General features: G+C 44.3%; 1 protein-coding gene across 1 annotated transcript in view; it reads right to left on the reverse strand.

The window, feature by feature from the left end:
• Positions 1-27192, reverse strand: part of LOC124553655 — a 276328-nt gene that overhangs the window by 20277 nt on the left and 228859 nt on the right. The window contains exons 2-4 of the mRNA XM_047127537.1: positions 13484-13597; positions 4903-5082; positions 17-205 (exon numbers count right to left, since the gene is read on the reverse strand). Of these exons, the coding sequence (XP_046983493.1) occupies positions 17-205; positions 4903-5082; positions 13484-13597 (483 nt within the window). The remainder of the gene's footprint in view (positions 1-16; positions 206-4902; positions 5083-13483; positions 13598-27192) is intronic.

The raw sequence follows: 27192 nt of genomic DNA on the forward strand, positions 1-27192 counted from the left end.
GCGGCCGGTGCGTTACCTGCTTGGTGACGACGGAGCTGGTGCGCAGGCTGAGCACGTCCGCGGCCTCTCGGTCCTGCTGCTGCTCCTGGCTGGCGGCCGCGGCCTGCCGGCACAGCACCTCGTGGTAGTGCGGCGGCCGGTACTCGTACACGCCGTCGTTCAGCTCCACCCGGTTCCTCTGCGTCTGGCAAAGCGGCTGGTAGCTCTGCAACACGCGACAGCGCACCGTACACATACTGTTGTGGGATGGCAGGCTAGCTTCACAAACAGACACTCCTTACTCAGTCAACATTACAATATGCATTCCACACTATGTGGACACCCCCTATGTAAAGTGAAATTGGCCACTAGATGTCATGAGCGGTGGACCCACAGGTATAAAATGGGTGGGGAGTATTGTGATCTCAATAGAGAAGCAGCAACAGCAGAATCGGTTAGAACAGCACAGTCACTTCAAATGTTGACTAGTCATGGGACGCCACCTGAGTAATAGACCCATCAGGGACATTCCATCCCTTCCAAACCTGCTGAAGTGACTGTGAACTGGAAATGTGAAGAAACAAGCACAGCTACACTATGTGATCAAAAGTATCCAAACACATGGCTGAAAATGACTTACAAGTTTGTGGCGCCCTCCATCGGTAATGCTAGAATTCAGTGTGGTGTTGGCCCATCCTTAGCCTTGATGACAGCTTCCACTCGCGCAGGCATACGTTCAATCTGGTCCTGGAAGGTTTCCTGGGGAACGGCAGCCCATTCTCCACGGAGTGCTGCACTGAGGAGAATTATCAATGTCGGTCGGTGAGGCCTAGCACGAAGTCGCCGTTCCAAAGCATCCCCAAGGGTTTGTATAGGATTCAGGTCAGGACTCTGTGCAGGCCAGTCCATTACATGGATGTTATTGTCGTGTAACCACTTCACCACTGGCCGTACATTATGAACAGGTGCTCGATCGTCTCGAAAGATGCAATCTCCAGCCCCAAATTGCTCTTCAACAGCAGAAAGCAAGAATGTGCGTAAACGATCAATGTATGCTTTGCTGTGATAGTGTCACGCAAAACAACAAGGAGTGCAAGCCCCCTCCACGAATTAAACGATCACACCATAACACCACCGCCTCCGAATTTTACTGTTCGCACTACACACGCTGGCAGATGACGTTGACTGGGCATTCGCCATGCCCACACCCGACCCTCAGATCGCCACATTGTGTACCGTGATTCGCCAGTCCACACAATGTTTTTCCACTGTTCAGTCGTCCAATGTTTACGCTCCTTGCACCATGCGAGGCGTCGTTTGGCATTTACCGGCGTGTTGTGTGGCTTATGAGCAGCAGCTCAACCGTGAAATCCAAGTTTTCGCGCCTCCTGCCTAACTGTCATAGTACTTGCAGTGGATCGTTATGCAGTTTAGAATTCCTGTGTGATGGTCTGGATAGATGTCTGCCTATTACACATTACGACCCTCTTCAACTGTCGGCGCTCTCTGTCAGTCAACAGACGAGGTCAGCCTGTACGCTTTTGTGGCTGTACGTGTCCCTTCACGTTTCCACTTCACTATCACATCGGAAACAGTGGACATAGGGATGTTTAGGAGTGTGGAAATCTCACGTACAGACGTATGACACAAGTGACACCCAATCACCTGACCACATTGGAAGTCTGTGTGTTCCACGTAGTGCCCCATTCTTCTCTCTCACGATTTCTAATGACTACCGAGGTCGCTGATATGGAGTACCTGGCAGTAGGTGGCAGCACAATGCACCTAATATGAAAAACGTGTGTTTTGGGGGGTGGTCGGATACTTTTGATCACATAGTGTAGGTCTCTCTAAGTCCATCTTTATACAGATGAAGGACCTCGGACGTTGAGTACAGAATGTCGAATCAAAACACCTTCCAGTTGTCAAAATTTTCAATTGTTATTTTATTCAGTAACCAGTTTCAGCGATATATTACGCCATCTTCAGGCCCCTAACCGACGTGTAGAAAGATTCCCACCTCTGGTCCAATCAAAACAGAGACCATCATTCATTGCTTGGTATCCATAGATTTTTGCCGCAGAAATCTCTCGGATCCAAGGGATTGCTACGAATGTATATCTCCTTCCCCGCGATAACACACACGTGTCTCTGCGCCTGAGAGGAGAACACAAACTTGGTTGCACTGCTCTTCCTCATCCACCCTACACCCCAGATTTCGCACATACTGACTTGCATCACTGAAGTATGGATTCCACAAGAAGCACTACGGCAATAATGGCGGAGTTACTGATGCGGCAAGAATTTGGCTTTGACAGACACCTGCAAAGTGCTATCAAGCCAGTGTACAGGCTCTCACCCTAAGATGGTGAAAGGCTGCAGAAATTAAAGGAGATTTACGTAGAATAATCTCTGAATATAAAAGCCAATGACCCCACAGACAAAGTCACCTAGCCCAAACCGCCAAGGACAAGAAATTTGGTGAGGGTGTTGATCTTATACAGTAGGCATCGTTTAAGAAGGGACTCTCGAAATAGGGGAGGATAGGTGTTTTTAAAAAAATTTGTGGCTATTAAGGCAAATTTGAAGCTAGACCTACAAAAACTGGTATTTGTGTTCTCAATAAGAAATAAAGAAATATGTGTTTCAACACTTTTGAAAATTTAACCCCTATGGGGTGAAATAATGGGTGAAAGCTTTTTTTTAAATGTAAATAATTATACAAGAACTGCTAAATAGTTCTTAATGCTACATCTTTGAATACTAGTGTTTGACTTACAAATAAAAAATATGTGATTCATTGTTTTGGAAATTCAACTCCTAAGAGGGGTGCGAAAGGGGATAAATCTTTTACGAAAATATTTCATTATGATAGCGTTTGTAAAAGCTAAATCTATGGAAATTTGAATTTGGCTTCTCAGTTGGAAATAAAAAAATGCGCGTTCCACTGTTTTGGAAATTCAACCCCTAACGTGGTGAAATATGGAATGGAAGTTTTTATGGGAATATTTCATTATGAAGCCTTTATGAAGTATATCTATGAAAATTTGTATTTGGCTTTTTTGTTAGAAGCGAAAAAATACACATTTAACTATTTTTTGAATGTCAACTCCAAAAGGTTTGAAACAGGGGTTGTAATGTATTATGAAAATATTTCATAGCTAAATCTTTGAAAACTCGTATTTCGCTTCTGAATTAGAAAGAAAAAAATACATGTTTCATACTTTTTGGAAATCGGACCCGTAAGAGGGTGATATGGAGCATGAAAATTTTCAAGAAAATATTTAAATTTTTAAAGCAATGAAAATTTTTATTTCATTTCTCGGTTACATACCAAGAAATGCGTGTTAGGGGATAAAATTTTCTATGGAAATATCGCCAAAAGAATGAAAAGGCATGATTAACAATAACACAAGATACCAGAATCGCTTTCTGGTCAGAATGCACCATGCTTCTGTGGATTAGTTTACGTGAGAAGCTTAGATACTGTTGCTGTTTGTCAATAACATAAGAATTCGATTAAATAAAAAATAATCTGCGCAGACCGTACAGTCTACGTGTGTAAAGCAGTGGTTTCTAAGCTTAAGGGTTCTGTATTCAAAGACTCGAGGAACGATACGGTGTATTCAGATTATGAATATACAAGGTGTCCGAAAAGTCTTTCCCTGATTACATAAATTGATAACTCAGGCTGGGAGATACAAATATGAAACTGGTTTCTAATTGTTTACAAATTACCAAAGTTTTTTTCACACATCAGTAAACTTCCACATGAGCACCCTTGGTAGCACGTAGCACATCTAGGCGATATTCAATTTCCTTCCATACATTAGCCAACATCACTGGAGGGATCGATTCAGCGACTGTGGTTATCTGTTGCCGCAGGGTTTCAAGGTCTGGTACACGTGTTCGGTAGAACTCGTCCTTGACATAACCCCATAAAAAGAAGTCTAATGGAGTTATGTCAGGAGAGCGTGGAGGTCATACCGTTGGCCCATCACGACCGATCCATCGCTCAGGAAAGGTCATATCAAGATGGGCTCGCACGTTCAAACTCCAATGAGGCGGTGCACCGTCTTGCTGAAACAAGACATCGGGGTGATACTGAAGCAGCCGAGGAACAGCATACAGCTGCAACATGTCCAGATACACAGCAGATGTGACGGTAGCCTCAGCGAAGAAGAATGGCCCGATAATTCGATCGTGCAATAGCGCGCATCAAACGTTCACCTTTGGACTGCCTATGGTGCACTCCATGACCTCGCCAGGGGGTTGTGAACCCCAAATGCGCACCTTATGGCGATTCACTACTCCACAGACAAAAAAAGGTCGCTTCGTCGGAAAAGGCAATTCGTCTGAGATAACCATCATTGTCCTCTATACGTGATAGCATTTTGACCGCAAAGTCATATCGACGTGTACTGTCATTGGGCAACAATGGAAGTGGAAGTTTACTGATGTGTGAAAAAAACTTTGATAGTTTATAAACAATTAGACACCAGTTTCATATTTGTATCTTACTTCTAGCCTGAGTTATCGATCTATGTAATCAGGGAAAGACTTTTCGGACACCCTGTAGTTGCCTGCTTTGAGGAAAGGATGTGTTCCATTACTTACTGAACTATCCTATAGCTGAGGAGACCAGAGAGGTGTCTCAGAGTTGATGAGTCAGGAACCAGAAGTGATGGTACGTTCTAATGGGACCAGACTGCTGAGATCATCAATCCCTAGGCTTACACACTACTTAATCTAACTTAAACGAACCTACGCGAAGGACGACACACACACCCACACCTGATGGAGGACTCGAACCTCCGACAGGGGAGCTGCGTGATCCGTGGCGAGGCACCTCAGACCACTGGCTCGCGTGACAGGAGCAGCACGTCTGTCAGACAATGAGAGTAAGTGGCGGAGGGTACTCACGACGCCCGAGTCGCGGTCCTGGCGGGAGGTTCCTGCGACGGGCAGCCCACCGCCGTAGGGCTCGACCAGGTCGCCCTCCAGAGCCGAGTCGTCGGGGAGGAACAGCTCGTCCCACGGGAGCACCGCCGGCGGACCGCCGGGCTCCTCGTTCCTGAGGCTCCGGGCCGGCTGCAGCTGCAACTGCGCAGAGACAGAGCACGCTAAAGGTCAGCCCGGTCTGGGGACACCGACACTGGGCACCGCGTCAGGTCACGACAGGTCAGTCCAGTCTGAGGAAACGAATACTACACAACATGTCTCACTGCAAGAGGTCAGCCCTGTCTGGGGATACCGACACCATATCATGTCACCATAAAAAAGGGGTCAACCCAGTCTGGGGACACCAAAACCGTGCCACATCATGTTACAAGATGTCATCCCAGTCTGGGGACACCAGAACCATGCAATGTCATGTTACACGAGGTCAGCCCAGTGGGCGAACACCAAAACCATGCAATGTCATGTTACAAGAGATCAGCCCAGTCTGGGGACACCAAAACCATGCCACATCATGTTACGTCATCCCAGTCTGGGGACACCAGAACCATAGAGTGTCATGTTACAAGAGGTCAGCCCCCTCTGTGATCACCAAAACCATGCCAAATCATGTTACAAGACGTCATCCCAGTGTGGGGACACCAGAACCATGCAATGTCATGTTACAAGAGGTAATCCCAGTCTTTGAACACCAAAACCATGCCACATCATGTTACAAGACGTCATCCCAGTTGGGAACACCACAACCATGCAATGTCATGTTACAAGAGGTCAGCCCAGTCTGCTAACACCTAAATCATGCCAAATCATGTTACAAGACGTCATCCCAGTGTGGGGACACCAGAACCATGCAATGTCATGTTACAAGATATCAGCCCAGTCTGGGGACACCAAAACCATGCTAAATCATGTTACGTCATCCCAGTCTGGGGACATGAGAACCATAGAGTGTCATGTTACAAGAGGTCAGCCCAGTCTGCGATCACCAAAACCATGCCAAATCATGTTAAAGACATCATCCCAGTGTGGGGACACCACAACCATGCAATGTCATGTTACAAGAGGTCAGCCCAGTGTGCGAACACCAAAACCATGCCAAATCATGTTACAAGACGTCATTCCAGTCTGGGGACACCAGAACCATGCAATGTCATGTTACACGAGGTCAGCCAATCCGGCGAACACCAAAACCATGCAATGTCATGTTACAAGAGATCAGCCCAGTCTGGGGACACCAAAACCATGCTAAATCATGTTACGTCATCCCAGTCTGGGGACATCAGAACCATAGAGTGTCCTGTTACAAGAGGTCAGCCCAGTCTGCGATCACCAAAACCATGCCAAATCATGTTAAAGACATCATCCCAGTGTGGGGACACCACAACCATGCAATGTCATGTTACAAGAGGTCAGCCCAGTCTGCGAACACCAAAACCATGCCAAATCAAGTTACAAGACGTCATCCCAGTCTGGGGACACCAGAACCATGCAATGTCATGTTACACGAGGTCAGCCCAGTGTGCGAACACCTAAACCGTGCCACATCGTGTTACAAGACGTCATCCCAGTCTGGGGACACCAGAACCATCCAATGTCATGTTACAAGAGGTCAGCCCAGTCTGCTAACACCAAAACCGTGCCACATCATGTTACAAGACGTCATCCCAGTCTGGGGACACCAGAACCATGCAATGTCATGTTACAAGAGGTCGGGCCAGTCTGGGAACACTAAAACCATGCCAAATCAAGTTACAAGACGTCATCCCAGTCTGGGGACACCAGAACCATGCAATGTCATGTTACACGAGGTCAGCCCAGTGTGCGAACACCTAAACCGTGCCACATCATGTTACAAGACGTCATCCCAGTCTGGGGACACCAGAACCATCCAATGTCATGTTACAAGAGGTCAGCCCAGTCTGCTAACACCAAAACCGTGCCACATCATGTTACAAGACGTCATCCCAGTCTGGGGACACCAGAACCATGCAATGTCATGTTACAAGAGGTTGGGCCAGTCTGGGAACACTAAAACCATGCCAAATCAAGTTACAAGACGTCATCCCAGTCTGGGGACACCAGAACCATGCAATGTCATGTTACACGAGGTCAGCCCAGTGTGCGAACACCAAAACCGTGCCACATCATGTTACAAGACGTCATCCCAGTCTGGGGACACCAGAACCATCCAATGTCATGTTACAAGAGGTCAGCCCAGTCTGCTAACACCAAAACCGTGCCACATCATGTTACAAGACGTCATCCCAGTCTGGGGACACCAGAACCATGCGATGTCATGTTACGTCATCCCAGTCTGGGGACATCAGAACCATAGAGTGTCATGTTACAAGAGGTCAGCCCAGTCTGCGATCACCAAAACCATGCCAAATCATGTTAAAGACATCATCCCAGTGTGGGGACACCAGAACCATGCAATGTCATGTTACACGAGGTCAGCCCAGTGTGCGAACACCAAAACCGTGCCACATCATGTTACAAGACGTCATCCCAGTCTGGGGACACCAGAACCATCCAATGTCATGTTACAAGAGGTCAGCCCAGTCTGCTAACACCAAAACCGTGCCACATCATGTTACAAGAGATCAGCTCAGTCTGGGGACACCAACACCGCACCATGTCATCTTCCAACAGGACAGCCTAGCCTGGGGACACCAACACCGCACTGTGTCACATCACAAACGGTCAGCGATGTTTGCAGACAAGTTAAACTGGCACCAACAGTACATTGTGTCACATCACATGCGGTCAGGCGAAACTGGACACTGATCAAGTTCTGAGACTGGTGCCTCATTCCCTCACCACAAACGAATTCGAATATTTTCATTTATTTATTGATCTATTTACTTAATCTTGCAATATGCGCAACATCGCCACTGTTTGTAACGAAGCAAACGTCTATATTTGTGTACAGTTGCTGACAGGAATAGTACCTGACAAGTTGTGACAACAGCCCACTTTGAAAATTTGGCCATCACGAATTGGTGAACGCATGTGTGGGTGCATTTAAAATGCCTAGGTGCCTACATGACGTCCATCGGTGAACACTACATAATATTCTTACTGCTCGCTTTTGTGCAATCAATACTTTCTTGTCAAGTGACGAGTTACCCCAAAAAATTATTCCCCAAGACATTATTGAGTACAAATGTGCAAAATATGTCAGGAGGTTGATTCTTTTGTTTCCAGTATTAACAACTGTACGAAGAGCAGCACTAACTGATCTTAGTTGTTTGAGAAGCTCAGTAATATGCTTCTCCAATTCAAGTTTTCATCAATTTGTACACCCAAAAATTTGGAGCATTCTACCCTATTTACTGACTCCTGCTCGTGTGCTACATCAATTGTTGGCATGATCCTGCTTATTGTACAGAACTGTGTGTCTGTTTTCTAATTTAAGGGAGTCCATTTTCAGAGAACCACTTAATAATTCTTTGGAAAACATTATTTACCATCTCTTCTTTTGTTTTCCCTCTAAGGGGATTTATTATGGTAGTAGTATCGTCTGCAGAAAGTACCAACTTTGCTTGTTGAATGTTAAGTGGGAAGTCATTAGATAAAAACGGAATAGGTATGGTCCAAAAATTGAACCCTGTGAGACTCCTTTGGTGATTTATTTCCGCAGTCACTAACGTTTCCTACGTTTCCGACACTGTGTGACTTATTCAGCAAAACGTTTTGAATTCTGCTTGTTAAATATGACTCAAACCATCAGTTCCATAAAAGTTGAGTTTCTCCATGAAAGTTAATCAAACACTTTGGGAAGATCACAAAAATACTAACTGGCGATATACTATTATTTAAGGCTTGTACTCTTTGACGAGTGAACGTATAAATAGCATTCTCACTCGATCAGCTCTTCTGGAAGGGCATCACTTATTAAGTTTGAACAACTTTTCGGAATTCTGTTTGAAATTTCATCAGTCTCCCACAACCTTTTCCTTTTTAGAAAATTGGTAATTGTATTACTTTTAGTGAAGGATGTTGGTGCTACTTCTAGCTCCTTTGTTTTGTGGAATTACATTTTTTAATATATTCTCTCGCTTCTTCAACTGAACCATTTAATCTTTCCTGTATCTGCTGCTATGTCTAGAAAGTCACCATTAAAAGTGCTCGTAATTTGTGAATTATCAACCACAGTAATGTCACTTAGTTTAATTGTTGTGAAGTTTTGTATACTGACTGGCTGTCCTGTTCGACAATGTCCAAAATGGGCATTATTTATTTATTTCTAAACAAACATATTTTTGGATATTTTAATGACTTTCCCTAAAATACTACAGTAATCTTTTTAGAAAGCAACTTTCAAATACAGACACGAAATTTACTACGGAATAAACGGAATTTGACATTAGCACCCTTTCTACATATAGCTCACCCCATACTACACTATTGGCCATTAAAATTGCTACACCACGAAGATGACGTGCTACAGACGCGAAATTTAACCGACAGGAAGAAGATGCTGTGATATGCAAATGATTAGCTTTTCAGAGCATTCACACAAGGCTGGCGCCGGTGGCGACACCTACAACGTGCTGACATGAGGAAAGTTTCCAACAGATTTCTCATACACAAACAGCAGTTGACCGGCGTTGCCTGGTGAAACGTTTTTGTGATGCCTCGTGTAAGGAGGAGAAATGCGTACCATCACGTTTCCGACTTTGATAAAGGTCGGATTGTAGCCTATCGCGATTGTGGTTTATCGTATCGCGACATTGCTGCTCGCGTTGGTCGAGATCCAATGACTGTTAGCAGAATATGGAATCGGTGGGTTCGGCAAGGTAATACGGAACGCCGTGCTGGATCCCAACGGCCTCGTATCACTAGCAGTCGAGATGACAGGCATCTTATCCGCATGGCTGTAACGGATCGTGCATCCACGTCTCAATCCCCGAGTCAACAGATGGGGACGTTTGCAAGACAACAATCATCTGCACGAACGGTTCGACGACGTTTGCAGCAGCATGGACTATCAACTCAGAGACAATGGCTGTGGTTACCCTTGACGCTGCATCACAGACAGGAGCGCCTGCGATGGTGCACTGGACGACGAACCTGGGTGCACGAATGGCAAAACGTCATTTTTTCGGATGAATCCAGGTTCTGTTTACAGCTTCATGATGGTCGCATCCGTGTTTGGCGACATCGCGGTGAACGCACATTGGAAGCGTGTATTCGTCATCGCCATACTGGCGTATCATCCGTCGTGATGGTATAGGGTGCTATTGGTTACACGTCTCGGTCACCTCTTGCTCGCATTGACGGCACTTTGAACAGTGGACGTTACATTTCAGATGTGTTAGGACCCGTGGCTCTACCATTCATTCGATCCCTGCGAAACCCTACATTTCAGTAGGATAATGCACAACCGCATGTTGCAGATCCTGTGCGGGCCTTTCTGGATACAGAGAACGTTCGACTGCTGCCCTGGTCAGCACATTCTCCAGATCTCTCACCAATTGAAATCATCTGGTCAATGTTGGCCGAGCAACTGGCTCGTCACAATACGCCAGTCACTACTCTTTATGAACTGTGGTATCGTGTTGAAGCTGCACGGGCAGCTGTACCTGTACACGCTGTCCAAGCTCTGTTTGACTCAATTCCCAGGCGTATTGAGGCCGTTATTACGGCCAGATGTTTTGTTCTGGGTACTGATTTCTCAGTATCTATGCATCCAAATTGCGTGAAAATGTAATCACATGTCAGTTGTAGTATAATATATTTGTCCAATGAATACCCGTTTATCATCTGCATTTCTTCTTGGTGTAGCAATTTTAATGGCCAGTAGTGCAGTATTCCCAGCACACTCTTGACACTGTGAATCTCGGAATATTGAATCCCCTAACGACCTCCAGTATGGAATGTCCCACTCTTCTAGCTTCAACTACCATTCCGTGATCAAAGTCTGTTAATTACCAACGTGCAGCCATCATTTCGGAAGCCTTTTCACATGAATCACCTGAGCTCAAGTGACAACTCTGTCAATGCACTGCCCTTTTATACACTATGTTCGCGATACTACCGTCATCTGTACATGTGCATATCGCTGTCCCACGACTTTTGTCCCCTCACTGTACTACGTTTTACATAGAGCCGTGCAAAGGGCTGATCCTCCTTGGTTCACAAAACGGGTTAGAACACTGTTGCAGACACAACGAAACAAACATGCCAAATTTAAACAGACGCAAAATCCCCAAGATTGGCAATCTTTTACAGAAGCTCGAAATTTAGCGCGGGCTTCAATGCGAGACGCCTATAACAGTGTCCACAACGAAACTTTGTCTCGAAACCTGGCATAAAATCCAAAGAGATTCTGGTCGTATGTGAAGCATGTTAGCGGCAAGAAACAATCGATGCCTTCTGTGCACGACAGCAATGGAGATACTATCGAAGACAGTGCTCCTAAAGCAGAGTTACTGAACACAGCCTTCCGAAATGCCTTCACAAAGGAAGACGAAGTAAATATTCCAGAATTCGAATCGACAACAGCTGCCAACATGTGTAACGTAGAAGTAAATATCCTCGGAGTAGTGAAGCAACTTAAAAATCACTTGATAAAAGCAAGTCTTCTGCTCCAGACCTTATACCAATTAGGTTCCTTTCGGAGTACGCTGATGCATTAGCTCCATACTTAACAATCTTACACAACTGTTCGCTCGACGCAAGATCCGTATCAAAAAAATGGTTCAAACTGCTTAACATCTGAGGTCATCAGTCTCCTAGAACTAAGAACTACTTAAACCTGACTAACCTAAGGACATCACACACATCCATGCCCGAGGCAGGATTCGAACCTGCGACCGTAGCAGCAGCGTGGTTCCAGACTGAAGGGCCTAGAACCGCTCGGCCACAGAATCCGTATCCAAAGACTGGAAAGCTGCACAGGTCACACCAGTATTCAAGGAAGGTAATAGGAGTAATCCACTAAATTACAGACACATACCGTTAACGTCGATATGCAGCAGGATTTTAGAACATATATTGTGTTCGAACAGAATGAATTACCTAGAAGAAATCGGTCTATTGACATATAGTCAACGTGGATTTAGAAGACACCGTTCCTGTGAAACACAACAAGCTCTTTATTCACATGAAGTGTTGAGTGCTATTGACAAGGGATTTCGGATCGATTCCGTATTTATGGATTTCCGGAAGGCTTTTGACACTGTACCACACAAGCAGCTCGTAGTGAAATTGCGTGCTTATGGAATATCGTCTCAGTTATGTGACTGGATTTGTCATTTCCTGTCAGAGAGGTCACAGTTCTTAGCAATTGACGGAAAGTCATCGAGTAAAACAGAAGTGATTTCTGGCGTTCCCAAGGTAGCGTTATAGGCCCTTTCTGATCCTTATCTATATAAATGATTTGGGAGACTATCTGAGCAGCCGTCTTCGGCTGTTTGCAGACGACGCTGTCGTTTATCGACTAATAAAGTCATCAGAAGATCAAAACAAAATGCAAAACTATTTAGAAGAAATATCGGAATGGTGCGAAAACCTTAAATAACGAAAAGTGAGGTCATCCACATGAGTGCTAAAAGGAACTCGTTAAACTGCGGTTACACGATAAATCAGTCTAATCTAAAAGCCGTAAATTCAACTAGATACCTAGCAATTACAATTACGAACAATTTAAATTGGAAGGAACACATAGAAAATGTAGTGGGGAAGGCTAACCAAAGACTGCGTTTTTTTGGCAGGACATTTAGAAAATGTAACAGACCTACTAAGGAGACTGCCTACACTACGCTTGTCCGCCCTCTTTTTGAATACTGCTGCGCGGTGTTGGATCCTTACTAGATAGGACGGACGGAGTACATCGAAAAAGTTCAAAGAAAGGCAGCACGTTTTGTATTATCACGAAATATGCGAGAGAGTGTCACAGAAATGATACAGGATTTGCGATGGGCATCATTAAAAGAAAGGCGTTTTTTGTTGCGACACAATCTTCTCACGAAATTCCAATCTCCAGCTTTCTCCTCCGAACGCGAAAGAATTTTGTTGACACCGACCTAGATAGGGAGGAACGATGACCAATATAAAATAAGGGAAATCAGAGCTCGTACGGAAAAATATAGGTGTTCATTCTTTCAGCGCGCTGTACGAGATTGAAATAATAGAGAATTGTGAAGGTGATTCGATGAATCCTCTGCCCGGCACTTAAATGTGATTTGCAGAGTATCCATGTAGATGCAGATGTAGACGTAGATGAACAGGCTTGTACAAATTGTTTAAGGAAGGAAAGACGTTCTGCAATGAAACAACGAGAAAAAGAGACCAATATGCAACACAATGAAGAGACATCACGACTGGGAGATTATTACGACATGAGTCGTTGCTGAAGAATGTATTTCAAGAGATGGTACAGAGAAATAATGTTAGAGTACATAAGACTGATGGTTGATGTTGCGGTATCCAGCATTGAAATCAAGAGTATACCTGGCAAGTCATAGGAACGCAAAATTGTATCAAACCAACTCTAGCTTTCATGACCAATATAAGCACAGCGCAGGCGGGTACCTACCTGCGATCTGTTATAGCGGCGCACGAATCCCAGCTCCATGGCATCTCCTCCTCCTCCCATGGTCATCATGGTCGCCACCGTCGAGAAGACGACGAACTTCCACAGCCGGCACCACTGCACACACAAGAAACGCAAAAAGTTAAAATGGTGTACGTCATGCAGAAAATGGAAATATTCACGTATATCCACGGAACAGAAACACTATGATCGCTTTCAAGACCAGTTGTTTCAGTCACTGCTGAATCTTGCAGATTTTATGGTAGTGTTCGGTGAAGCTTTTCCATTTTGTGACGTTTCATCCAGAACTGTACACGACGCATTTGGAGATTGCTCCTGGTTCGGCCGAGTTTTGCCGACTGGTGGATGTAGCATTAGAAAGGGAAATAAATGCTGTGAAAAGAGGCATGGTAGGAGTTTATGTGTGATCAGCAGAAGTACAGGGATCAGCAGAAGTACAGGAGATAGGCAAAATAATATGAACAGCGGTAGTAATGGGATGGTTTTGTTTGCCGGTCAACAACGCAGGTAAGACACGTGTCGCACTGGACTGTGCGTGTTGCGTGTTCAGCATGGACTAGGAACCAGTGCAGCTTGTTCACGAGTACTGCACGCTTCTTATTTGCATTCAGAGGCCGAGGTCGACGTGCAGTGAAAGACCTAACAAGAGTTCCAAAGAGGGCAGATTGTGGGAGCCCGATCAGCTGGAGGATCAGTAACCAAGACAGCCAACTTATTGAATGTTTCGAGAGCACCTGTTTCAATGGTCATGACAGCCTGGACAAAACATCATCGTGTAAAAGTAATAGTGGACTATATGACAGAGATCGTCGTACGCTAACATGAATTGTGTGAAAATAAAACAAAACTATGGCGGCAAAAGTGACTGCAGAGCTCAATAGCCATCTTCGAGGCCCAATATCTATCGACACTGTCCGCCGAGAACCCCATAAAGCGAATATTCGTGGACGAACTGTCCGAAACCATTAGTGGCGAAAACCAACGCAAAGAAGCGTAATAAATGGTGTCTAGAGCACAAATCCTGTGCGGCTGATCATTGGAAACACATCAGACGGCCCAATGAGTCAGCGTTTTCGTCATTTCCAATATCGGGCCGGGTTTATGTCTGGAGAACGCCAAAAGAAACCTACGAGGGTCAGTGAAAAAGTAATGCCTCCTATTTTTTTTTTCTACGTTTAATTGTCAGGAAATTTAAATGCAATTACATAGGTTGAAAACCACAACATTGAGGATCATTTTGTCATTTTTCAATGTAATCTCCGCCCATCTTTACAGTTTTGGTCCATCTTTGAACAAGGGCATGTATCCCAGCACGGTAAAAATCACAGCTCTGCTTCCTAAGCCATTGACGCACGGATGTTTTGACGGCCTCCTCATCTTCAAAATGAATCCCACGATGAGCTTCTTTTAGTGGCCCGAACAGATGGAAGTCTGATGGTGGCAGGTCAGGGCTGTATGGGGGATGAGGCAAAACTTCCCATCCAATTTTGACAATCTCGTCAGAGGTGTGACGACTGGTGTGTGGTCTTGCATTGTCATGCAAAAGAAGAACATCTGCCATTGATTTTGTTGGGCGAACTCGCTGAAGACGTGCTTTAAGTTTGTTGAGGGTTGTGACGTATTGAACAGAATTTATTGTGCATCCCTGCTCCAAAAAATCAACCAGAATCACACCCTCTGTATCCCAGAAAACTGTTGCCATAACTTTCCCTGCCGATCGCACAGTTTTGAATTTTTTCTTCCTCGGCGAGCTTGTGTGACGCCACTCCATTGACTGCCTCTTTGATTCGGGTTCAAAAAAATGCACCCATGTTTCGTCCCCGGTCACAATTTTTTCAGAAACTCATCTCCCTCCAAACGGAAGCGCTGCAAGTGTTGGGAGGCTATTGTTTTCCTTGCCTCTTTATTCTGATCGGTTAACATTCTTGGAACCCACCGTGCACAAACTTTTGAGTACCCCAATTGTTTAATAATCGTGATCACACTGCCTTTACTAAGAGAAATAATGCGACACACTTCATCTGCAGTCACCCGACGGTCACCACGAATGATGTCATCAACTTGCTGAATGTTGTGTGGAGTCACTGCACTCACCGGCCTGCCGCTCCGCTTTTCGTCAGTCAACGGTGTTTGCCCTTCAGCTTCCTTACAACGACGAACCCATCGTCTAACAGTGCTGACATCCACTGTCACAACACCATACACCTTCTTCAGTCTTTCATGAATGCGTATGGGCGTTTCACCTTCTGCATTCAAGAATTCAATCACACAACGCTGTCTCAAACGAACATCGATGTCGGCCATCTTACAAACTTCTGCTGTGCTGCCACCTGTTGACACAGAAAGTTACTACTGCAGTGGATTGCAGAAGAAGGTTTGAGGAATGGCGCCAAATTCAAATTTTTCACTTAACTTAATTTCTTTAAGTAGAAAAAAAATGGGAGGCATTACTTTTTGACCGACCCTCGTACAATCCTGGCTGCTTGGTTCTGACAGTTAAGCATGGAGGTGGAAGTGTGATGGTGTGGGCAGCCATATCATGGTATTCTGCTGGTCCCATCATGACTGTCAAAGGCCTAGTTAGAGCCAACGATTATATGAATATTGTAGGTGATCAGGTGCACCCCATGATTCAAATGTTGTTCCCCAACGATGGTGCCATATTTCAAGGCGACAATGGACCCATTCACACAGCCAGGACAGTACAGTCTTAGTATGAGGAGGAGCATGCAGCTGAAGTGCAGCGTCTTCCCTGGCCAGCACAGCCCCCAGACTTAAACATTATCGAACCCTTGTTGGCAGTATTGGAGCACAGACTCCGGAGCAGATTTCCGCCTCCCTCGTCACTACAGGAGTTCTGATCGAAGAGTGGCATAACATTCCACAGGAGACAATACAATCATTACGTGCCAGTATTTGAAGAAGAATCGCAGCTGTATTATGGGCAAATGGGGGCCCAACCCCTTATTAATAAACCATTCCCAGGTAAGTACAGGTGTCCACATTATTTTGCTATCCCCTGTTGTTGTTGTTGTGGTCTTCAGTTCTGAGACTGGTCTGATGCGGCTCTCCATGCTACTCTATCCTGTGCAAGTACCTACTGCAACATACATCCTTCTGAATCTGCTTAGTGTATTCATCTCTTGGTCTCCCTCTACGTATTTTACCCACCACGCTGCCATCCAATGCTAAATTTGTGATCCCTTGATGCCTCAGAACATGCCCTACCAACCGGTCCCTTCTTCTAATCAAGTGCCACAAACTCCTCTTCTCCCCTATTCTATTCAATACCTCCTCAATAGTTACGTGATCTACCCATCTAATCTTCAGCATTCTTCTGTAGCACCACATTTCGAAAGCTTCTATTCTCTTCTTGTCCAAACTATTTATCGTCCACGTTTCACTTCCATACATGGCTACACTCCACACAAATACTTTCAGAAACGACTTCCTGACACTTAAATCTATACCCGATGTTAACAAATTCCTCTTCATCAGGAACGCTTTCCTTGCCATTGCCAGTCTATATTTTATATCCTACTTCGACCATCATCACGCTCCTGGATAAAATATGACCTTGAACTCCCCACCTTGCTCCTTTGCTCTACCCCCTCCCATCCCCTTGTATGCCACACCACATTCTCAGAAATAGGTTAATCAGAGAATTAGCTGATCGAGGTACAGCACACCTCTTCTGGGATTCACTTCATATTGCCAGCCGGCCGTTGCTGGCCGAGCGGTTCTAGGCGCTTCAGTCTGGAACCGCGCGACCGCTACGGTCGCAGGTTCGAATCCTGCCTCGGGCAGGGTGTGTGTGATGTCCTTAGGTTAGTTAGGTTTAAGTAGTTCTGAGTTCTAGGGGACTGATGACCTCAGATGTTAAGTCCCATAGTGCTCAGAGCCATTTGAAGCATTTTTTTGACTCTGCCAGGTGGACTGATGACGAGGGCCAGTCCGGTTTCTAGGCTGTTTCCCGCATCACAGTAGGTGACTACTGGACTGGTACCCCAGTCCCATCTCAGTTGCATGGGTTGGAAACATTTTGAAATATGCTCTATCACTTTCACATGGACAACACTAGACCCAAACAGCCTGGGTTCATAATTTCCATCCTAGGGGAATGGACGGTAGGGGTAGAGGGAAAATGAGGGGATGGTGACAGGAATGGTATCTGACCACCCCATACTACTAACATTGCCAAATCCAGGTTAACATGCTGATGGTGTCTAGATATAGGGTAAAGGTAAGGGAAAAAAGAAGAAGGCCAATCATAGAGTTTCTAAGGGAACACGCACATATTTCACTCTTTCAATAAGAATCTGTTATTTTACCACCATAAAAAATGAAACAACAAATCGGTACATAAGTTAGACCTGGCATCTTGTTCTTATCGATCGATCTCTGTCCCCCACCGGCTGCAAAACGTGACCAAAAGTGCACCAAAAGTAAAACAACACTTTTAAGAAACCAAGAATTGTCTCTATTACTTGTCAAAATATATAAAGATTTATTCAATAAGAGTACGAAAGACACGTGGCACTACTGATGTAAATTTCAGGATAAGATACACTTGGGGCCAATTGTGGTACAGAGACCAAATTATGAGTAAAATATGGCGGATCTAGGGTACATGCTGACTTGCTGCTTCATTTTTTGTGGCAGTATAACTCAGGGCCATGACTGGGAGAGCAAAATATGGGTGCATTGTCTTAGAATCTCTCTGATTGGCACATTTCCAAGAAAGTGGCGTCGCTTAAATGAGAGACAGGGAGTGCGGATGGCAGAGGTGGAGGTGACTTCGAGGCCATATTTTACCCAGAATGCCTATTGCACACCCACTGACACAGATAAAACCTTATCGGAGATGTAACTTTACTGACAAAGATATACCGAGCGAGGTGGCGCAGTGGTTAGCACACTGGACTCGCATTCGGGAGGACAACAGTTCAATCCCGCGTCCGGCCATCCTGATTTAGGTTTTCCGTGATTTCCCTAAATCTCTCCCGGCAAATGCCGGGATGGTTCCTTTGAAAGGGCACGGCCGACTTCCTTCCCCATCCTTCCCTAATCCGATGAGACCGATGACCTCGCAGTTTGGTCTCCTTCCCCAAACAACCAACCAAACAACCAACTGACAAAGATAGAAATTATTCCTCGAGTCAGCAGAGTTACTACCAATATATCGACAAGTTTAAGTTAAAACCTAAAATTCCAGTTTAGCTTGGAAATGAGAAATGATAATGTAATATCCTTTCTGGATATTTTGATAGGAGACAGACTGATGGAGGGCTAGAACATAAGATTTTTGAAAGTCACTCATACAAATGATTGATCTAGCGTATCCCAAATAGGGTGAAACGAAAGAAGAACAAACTTCTAATACTTTACTGATCTGTAGAATTCGTTGTATACATATGAGCAGCACATCCTGCTGTAGCACGGAAATGAAGTGAACCAGTGAAGAAATGCTCCTGTCGGAGCACGAAAATGGCGAACATGTTCCTCTTTAAAAGACTCTGACAAAAATGTCGGGAACCAGCTTCGTAAATCTCAATCCGCCTCCTTCAGCAAAAATTTTGGCATGCGAACTTATTGGGGCTCTTTTACCACAGAACGTTCTAAATCCTTTCTCCGCTAGTATTTGTATCACTAAACAGCTAACACTCCACACAGCTCCGGTTGCAGTTTGCACGTCTAACAGGTTCCAGAGCAACAAAATATTGATTTCCAATATTTAATCTAATTATTTACCAAACTTAAAAACTTAAAATGCTGTCATAATGTCATAATGCACTTGTTAAGAGGTAGAGTCTCACATTAAAGGTTTAACACATTAAAGCTGGAAACTGCGTATATGGGTCCAGACAGGGTGACTCGTATACATGGTGTTACAAAAAGGTACGGCCAACATTCCTCACACACAAATAAACAAAAGATGTTATGTGCACATGTGACCGGAAAGGCTTAATTTCCATGTTAGAGCTCATTTTAGTTTCGTCCACCTACGCTCAATGGAGCACGTTATCACGATTTCATACGGGATACTCTACCTGTGCTGCTAGAACATGTGCCTTTACAAGTACGAAGCAACATGTGGTTCGTGCACGATGGAGCTCCTGCACATTTCAGTCGAAGTGTTCATACGCTTCTCAACAACAGATTCGGTGAGCGATGGATTGGTAGAGACGGACCAATCCCGTGGCCTCCACGCTCTCCTGACCTCAACCCTCTTGACTTTCATTTATGGGGGCATTTGAAATGTCTTGTCTAGGCAACCCCGGTGCCAAATGTAGAGACTCTTCGTGCTCGTATTGTGGACGGCTGTGATACAATACGCCATTCTCCAGGGCTGCATCAGCGCATCAGGGATTCCGTGCGACGGAGGGTGGATGCACGTATCCTCGCTAACGGAGGACATTTTGAACATTTCCTGTAACGAAGTGTTTGAAGTCACGCTGGTACGTTCTGTTGCTGTGTGTTTCCATTCCATGATTAATGTGATTTGAAGAGAAGTAATAAAATGAGCTGTAACATGGAAAGTAAGCGTTTCCGGACACATGTCCACATAACATATTTTCTTTGTTTGTGTGTGAGGAATGTTTCCTGAAAGTTTGGCCGTACCTTTTTATAACACCCTGTGTATTCCACTGCATATTTGTATCAAGTCCAAAGTCCAACTATCATCCACAACAGGAGAGGGGTGTCAAAAGTCTTTGGCAACAGAGGCAAAGAATTTCCACACCAATACATCTGCATGCTGAAGTAAATTATCTGAGGCAGGCTTTCGAAAAAAAAGAAATGGCTGTTTAACGAAAGAAGTAAATAAGAGTTCCACGACCAAATAATAGCAGTGCGAAAGGCAAGAATAAAATACAACAATGAAGGAACACAGTTCCTTTCTCTGTTATTTAAAAAGTAGCTCACCAGATCGGGTAGATTTTACAGAAACATCAGACCAGTTTTCAGACCAACAAAGAAAATATGTCAACTACTCCGTCGACGGTTGGCATGCGAGGTATTTAAAATTCCGTGTGTGTGTGTGTGTGTGTGTGTGTGTGTGTGTGTGTGTGTGTGTAGTGAAGGTCTATATTTAACTACCAGGAGAAGCATGAATACACGGCTGAAGGAACATAAAAGTCTATGCCGACTGGGGAAAATAGAAAAATCATTTGTAGCATAATGACTGTGGAAGTCATGAAGTGTTTCAGAACCATTATTTTTTTTAAATGACGAACTCTTATCCACGATTACAGACAAAAGCCACAGAAATAGATAAACATGGGGATAGTTTTAAAACAAGAGAAGAAGCCATGGAATATGCCGACAAAAGTGCATATACAGGGTGAGTCACCTAACATTACCGCTGGATATATTTCGTAAACCACAACAAATACTGACGAATACACACGATCGGACAGCGGAGGAGTGGTACTCAAGCGTCTACTTTAGGTTACAATATCTCCGGATGTAATTAACAGTTTACAATGCAACAAACGGCACTGATTACGTATTTGTTTATATGTTCAGATGTGCTAACAAAACTAAAGCGGTTCCATTTAAAAAAACGTAGGTTTGTGTTAAAAAACTTACTTGCGTGTATTTTTGTATGGTTTGTATTAACCAATTACACTAGCCCCTCTCCTCACGTTCGGTCTGTGGAATCGGTTCGTCAGTATTTGATGTGGTTTACGAAATATAGCCAGCGGTAACGTTAGGTGACTCACCCTGTATATATGAAGACAGTAACTGTTCTCGAAAGAACAGAATACTGTTGATGACCGCGCAGCTTGCAGCTTTTCCCTGGAATAAATGATGACTAACTGACAACCTCAGCTGCCGACAGGTGTTGTTGATATACCTCGATGAGGACAGTCGAAAATGTGTACCCCGACCAAGACTCGAACCCGGGATCTCCTGCTTACATGGCAGACGCTCTATCCATCTGAACCACCGAGGACACAAGTGAATAGCGCGACTGCAGGGACTTATCCCTTGCACGCTTGCCGTGAGACTCACATTCCCAACTGTCCACAATTCTACATATGTATTGTACCTTATTTTCAGCTGTCCACATCGAGGTATATCAACAACACCTGTCGGCAGCTGAGGGTTTCAGTTAGTCAAAAGTGCAATAGCTCTACATAATCAACGGATAAGTTTTATGTAAACATGGGCTTTCGTGGCCGTTATCACTGTCAATAAAATTCTTCAGGAATGCGACCGCATTGCCAATGTGTAAAATTCTGCGACATTTCAGTCACTGTTGCAAATGGCCCTCCTCATGGTGTTCGCCGAATCAGTCCGCCGCAATAGCCGAAACGTCGGTGAATTTTACATATTGGCAATGCTATCACATCCTGGAGGTAAAAAAAGAAGGAAGTTGTTTGTCACAAACTTAAAGCCGACGTCCGCCATATTAAGTAGTCCAAAAGTCCGCCCCCGGTGGCTGAGTGACGCACGGTCGCTCAGCGTGTTCGGTCAGAGGGTTCGCTGTCTTCTGTAATAAAAAAAACCTGAGTGACTGGATCAATAATGAACTTCAACGGGCGTCTTGCGAAGTCCGCTCCGAGCAGATGCAACCAACAAAAATGAGATTAAAAAAAAAAGAAAAAGTGGTTAGCGCAGTATAATGCAATCCTAAGGGCCCAGGTTCGATACCCGGTCGGGTCGGAGATTTTCTCCGCTCAGGGACTGGGTGTTGTGTTGTCCTACCAAGTGGCGTCAAATCAAAAGACCTGCACCGGGCGGACGGTATACCCGACGGGAGGCCCTAGCCACATGACATTTACATTTTGTTTTAGTAGCCCGCATTCACACCTCCTTGGTTTACCGCAATGATACCACACCTGCGCTTATTGCCAAAAGAACGATCATATGGGGCGTCAAGTGAAATGCCCTCTAGTATTACGGGTAACTCTAAAATATTTCTGTTAGCTGATGACACTAGCTTGGTAGTAAAGGATGTTGTGTGCAACATTGACTCGGTTTCAAGCAGAGCAGTACATGACCTCAGTTCATGGCTTGTAGAAAATAAACTAACGTTAAATCACAGTAAGACTCAGTTTTTACAGTTCCTAACACATAATTCAACGAAACCTGACGTTTTAATCTCACAGAACGGGCATATGATTAGTGAAACTGAACAGTTCAAATTCCTAGGTGTTCAGATAGATAGTAAGCTGTCGTGGAAAGCCCACGTTCAGGATCTTGTTCAAAGATTTAATACTGCCATTTTCACTATTCGAACGGTATCGAATGTGAGTGATACTTCGACACGTAAATTAGTCTACTTTGCTTATTTTCATTCACTTATATCGTATGATGTTATGTTTTGGGGTAACTTTTCGCATTCTAGAAGGATATTTTTGGCTCAGAAACGGGCGGTTCGGGCAGTAAGTGGTGTGAATTCACGAACCTCTTGTCGACCTCTGTTCACGAGAGTCTGGGGATTTTGACATTGGCCTCTCAATACGCATATTCCTTATTGTCGTTTCTTGTTACCAATATTAGTTTATTTCCAACAATAAGCAGCTTTCACTCGGTTAATACTCTGCAGAAATCAAACTTGCATTTGGATAGCACTTCCTTAACTCTTGTGCAAAAAGGTGTGCAGTATACTGCTGCATCCATTTTCAATAAGCTGCCACTCGAATTCAAAAATCTTAGCAGTAATCCACTCGCTTTCAAATCGAAACTGAAGAGTTTCCTCATGAGTCACTCCTTCTATTCTGTCGAGAAGTTCCTTGAACAATTAAGCTGATTCTTATTGTATTGCTGATAGCGTTTGCTTAAACTTATGGACTGATTTTCTTTCAGGTTCATGAACATTTATTTTTATCTGTTATTACTTTTTATGTTGTAAGTTCATGTACTGACACGTTCCATGACCTTGGAGATTTGCTCCTCAATTTGGTCCTACGGAACTTGATGTGTAAATAAAATAAAAATAAATGGAGTGAGGACTTTTTGGTAGGGACGACACAGCATGTTATCTTCGATGCAGTCATCGTCAGATGAAGTAAATTCAGTTGTGCCCCATAGAAGTGTGTTGGGACCCCCTTCTGTTCATGTTGTATATTAAATACCTTGCAGACAATATTAGTAGTAAAACCCTGCTTTTTGCAGCTGATGCAGTCACAGTTGAAATATGCCAACTCATACAAATAACTGGGTTTAACAGTTTATATGGATATGAAGTGGAACGATCTCATAGGTTCAGTCATGGGTAAAGCAGGTGGTAGAATTCGGTTGATTAGTAGAATACTGGGGAAGTACAATCAGTCTACAAAGGAGATTGTTTACAAATCACTCGTGTGATCCATCCTAGAATATTGCTCAAGTGTGTGGGACCCATACCACACAGGACTAACAACGGATATTGAACGCATACAGAGAGGGGCAGCACGAATGGTCACAGGTTTGTTTAATCCGTGCGAGAGTATCACAGAGATACTGAAGCAACTGAACTGGCAGACTCTTGAAGACACAGGTAAACTATCCCGAGAAAGTCTGTTAACGAAGTTTCAAGAACCGGCTTTAAATGTCTACTCTAGGGATATACTACAACCCTTTATGTAACATACTGTGCATACATAGGAAAAGGAATCCACTACCGTACAGCTACACTATTGATGACAAACAGCTGGAGACAGCGTCTGCCGTAAAATATCTAGGCGTAACTATCCAGAGTTCAAATGGCTCTGAGCGCTATGGGACTTAACTTCTGAGGTCATCAGTCCCCTAGAACTTAGAACTACTTAAACCTAACTAACCTAAGGACATCACACACAGCCATGCCCAAGGCAGGATTCGAACCTGCGACCGCAGCGGTCGCGCGGTTTCGGACTGCAGCGCCTAGAACCGCTCGGCCACTCCGGCCGGCGCGACCTCAAGTGGGAAAAGCAGATACCAGACTCAGATTCATAGGAAAAATCTTAAGCAAATGTAACTTATCCACGGAAGAAGTGGCTTGTGAGGAGCTCGTTCGCTCGATTCTTGAGTACTGTTCATCTGTCTGGGATCTCTGTCACGTAGGACTGACGGAGGAGATAGAGAAGACCGAACGAAGAGCGGCGCGTTTCTTCATGGGATCGTTTAGCTGGGGAGAGAGCGCTACGGAGACCCTAAACAAACTCCACTGGCAGACGTTACAAGAGAGGTGTTGTGCATCACGGAGAGATTTACTATTGAAATTTCGGGACAGCACTTTTCAGGAGGAGTCGGACAACATATTACTTCCCGCAACATACATCTCGCACAAGCACGAGGAGAAAATGCGAGAAATAAGAGCCAACACAGTGGCTTACCGACAATCATTCTTCCCACGCACTCTTCGCGAGTGGGACAGGGTTAGATGGATCAGTAGTGGAACCCGAACAACCCTCCTCCGCACACCATTAGGTGGCTTGCGCAGTATGCTGTAGATGTAGATGTATCACACGGGGATAAGTTTAGAATAATGACTGCTCACACAGTTGCATTTGAACAATCATTCTCCCCACGCTCCATACGTGAATGGAACAGGAAGAAACCCTAATAACTGATACAATGGGGCGTACCCTCACGGTGTATGCAGAGTATAGATGTAGATGCATATGTGGATGTAGACTTCCCCGTGACGTGTCTGTGACGTACCTGTGCCCAGTTTCCAAAGAGTTGGGTGCTTTGATTTTGTGGGGACGTAGTTGTTTCATCAAATATGCCAGCTTGCGTTGTTTACTGGTGTACTTACCGATCCGACCGTAATCTACAGGGTATCCGAACAGTCCTTCCCTGATTACATAGCCGGCTGGAGTGACCGAGCGGTTCTAGGCGCTACAGTCTGGAACCGCGCGGCCGCAGCGGTCGCAGGTTCGAGTCCGGCCTCGGGCATGGATGTGTGTGATGTCCTTAGGTTAGTTAAGTTTAAGTAGTCTAAGTTCTAGGGGACTGATGACCACAGATGTTAAGTCCCATAGTGCTCAGAGCCATTTGAACCTTTTTTGAGGAACAGCACACAGTGGCAACATGTCCAGATACACTGCAGATGCGACGGTAGCCTCAGCGAAGAAGAATAGCCCGATAATTCGGTCGTGCAATAGCGCGCACCAAACATTCACCTTTGGACTGCCTCTGGTGCACTCCATGACCTCACCTGTGGGTTGTGAATCCCAAATGCGCAAATTATGGCAATTCACTACTCCACTGACAAAAAAGGTCGTTTCGTCGGAAAAGGCAATACGTCTGAGATAACCATCATCGTCCTCCATACGTGATAGCATTTCGACCGCAAAGTCATATCACGTGTATTGTCACTGGGCAACAATGGAAGTGGAAGTTTACTGATATATGTGAAAAAAACTTTGATAGTCTGTAAACAATTAGACACCAGTTTCATATTTGTATCTTATTTCTAGCCTGAGTTATCAATTTATGTAATCAGGGAAAGACTTTTCGGACACCCTGTAGAATTTAAAGGAATCACATTTCATTCGTAAATGGAGCCGTTCAAGCTATATTTTCTTTTGTATACACGAAATACGGTAGTACTGTTGACTTTTATTGTAGTGGTTTTATTTCTCTCATTTCACTTTACTCTTTCTCTTTTTTCCTGTGTTTTTCATTGCTTTGCAAATCGCAAACGTTCCGACATCCGGGTTACACTGTACCAACGGTCTCGTCCCCGTACAACACACGATCACGCAACAGCGCTAATTGTTGGTGCAACATCTCACGCCTTAAATTATTCTTTGTTCACATTTCCTCCACCCTACCGCAACAAAGGTCAGCATTTAATAACGATTGTGGTGTTGCTCACGCTGCTAAATACTGCATTTTCGGGCAACAACAAAGTTATTATGTGCCAGGTGACATTAGAACACAGTTAATAATCAAAAAACTAGGCACTCATCTTTTTGTGTTTCCCACGCTGGTTTCGTCGTAAAATCATGGCTCAATCGTTGAAAATCTAGGTGGTTATGATTCCAAGCTCGGATGCAAAGAGGCCTAGGTTTTATTCTGCTATATTCAAAAGTTATGTAGATGCGCTTCTCAAACCATTCTTGGAGATTAAACCTTTCAAAGTTAGCACAATAGTGATGTAAAAAAAAAAAAATAATCAGCACTCTGAATTTAAGTTATACTTCCTTCTAACTGCAATATCACGTACACACAAAACATCACTTCACAATACAAAACATACTTGAAAACATCTTCGTCACATTTTATAAGCCAACTACAAAATGCATCTTCCCAACATGACGTCCAAGACTTGGCCTTCTCAAGGTCCGACTCTCTAACAAGTTAACAACTAAATAACTATCGCTTACGCGCCCAGAAATCAGAGTTACAAGTACGTCAAAGATCATAGTGACAAAAGAACGAATACACATAAGAATAATATCATTGCAATATAAACATATCGATGTATCAAAATACCACTACATTAATGAAATCAAATCTGAATGTTGTCTCAGAAATATGGTAAGTAGTTAACAGAAATACGGTAGAATATTGCTGGTATCGAGAGGTTCAGGTGAGGTGCCGTAATGGTTGCGTAATTCAAGTACCATTACAACCTTCAAGAAAGATTCTGACTAAAACAGCCGGAGACAGCGTTCATCTGAGTGTGAGTTTTGTGTACATAATTGTATGAATGAGTGTGTGTGCTCTTTGTTTCCTTTCTGAAGAAAGCATTGGTTGAAAAATTACGG

The sequence above is a fragment of the Schistocerca americana genome, chromosome 11 (genome assembly GCF_021461395.2).
Source record: "Schistocerca americana isolate TAMUIC-IGC-003095 chromosome 11, iqSchAmer2.1, whole genome shotgun sequence".
Taxonomy (NCBI): Eukaryota; Metazoa; Arthropoda; class Insecta; order Orthoptera; family Acrididae; genus Schistocerca; species Schistocerca americana.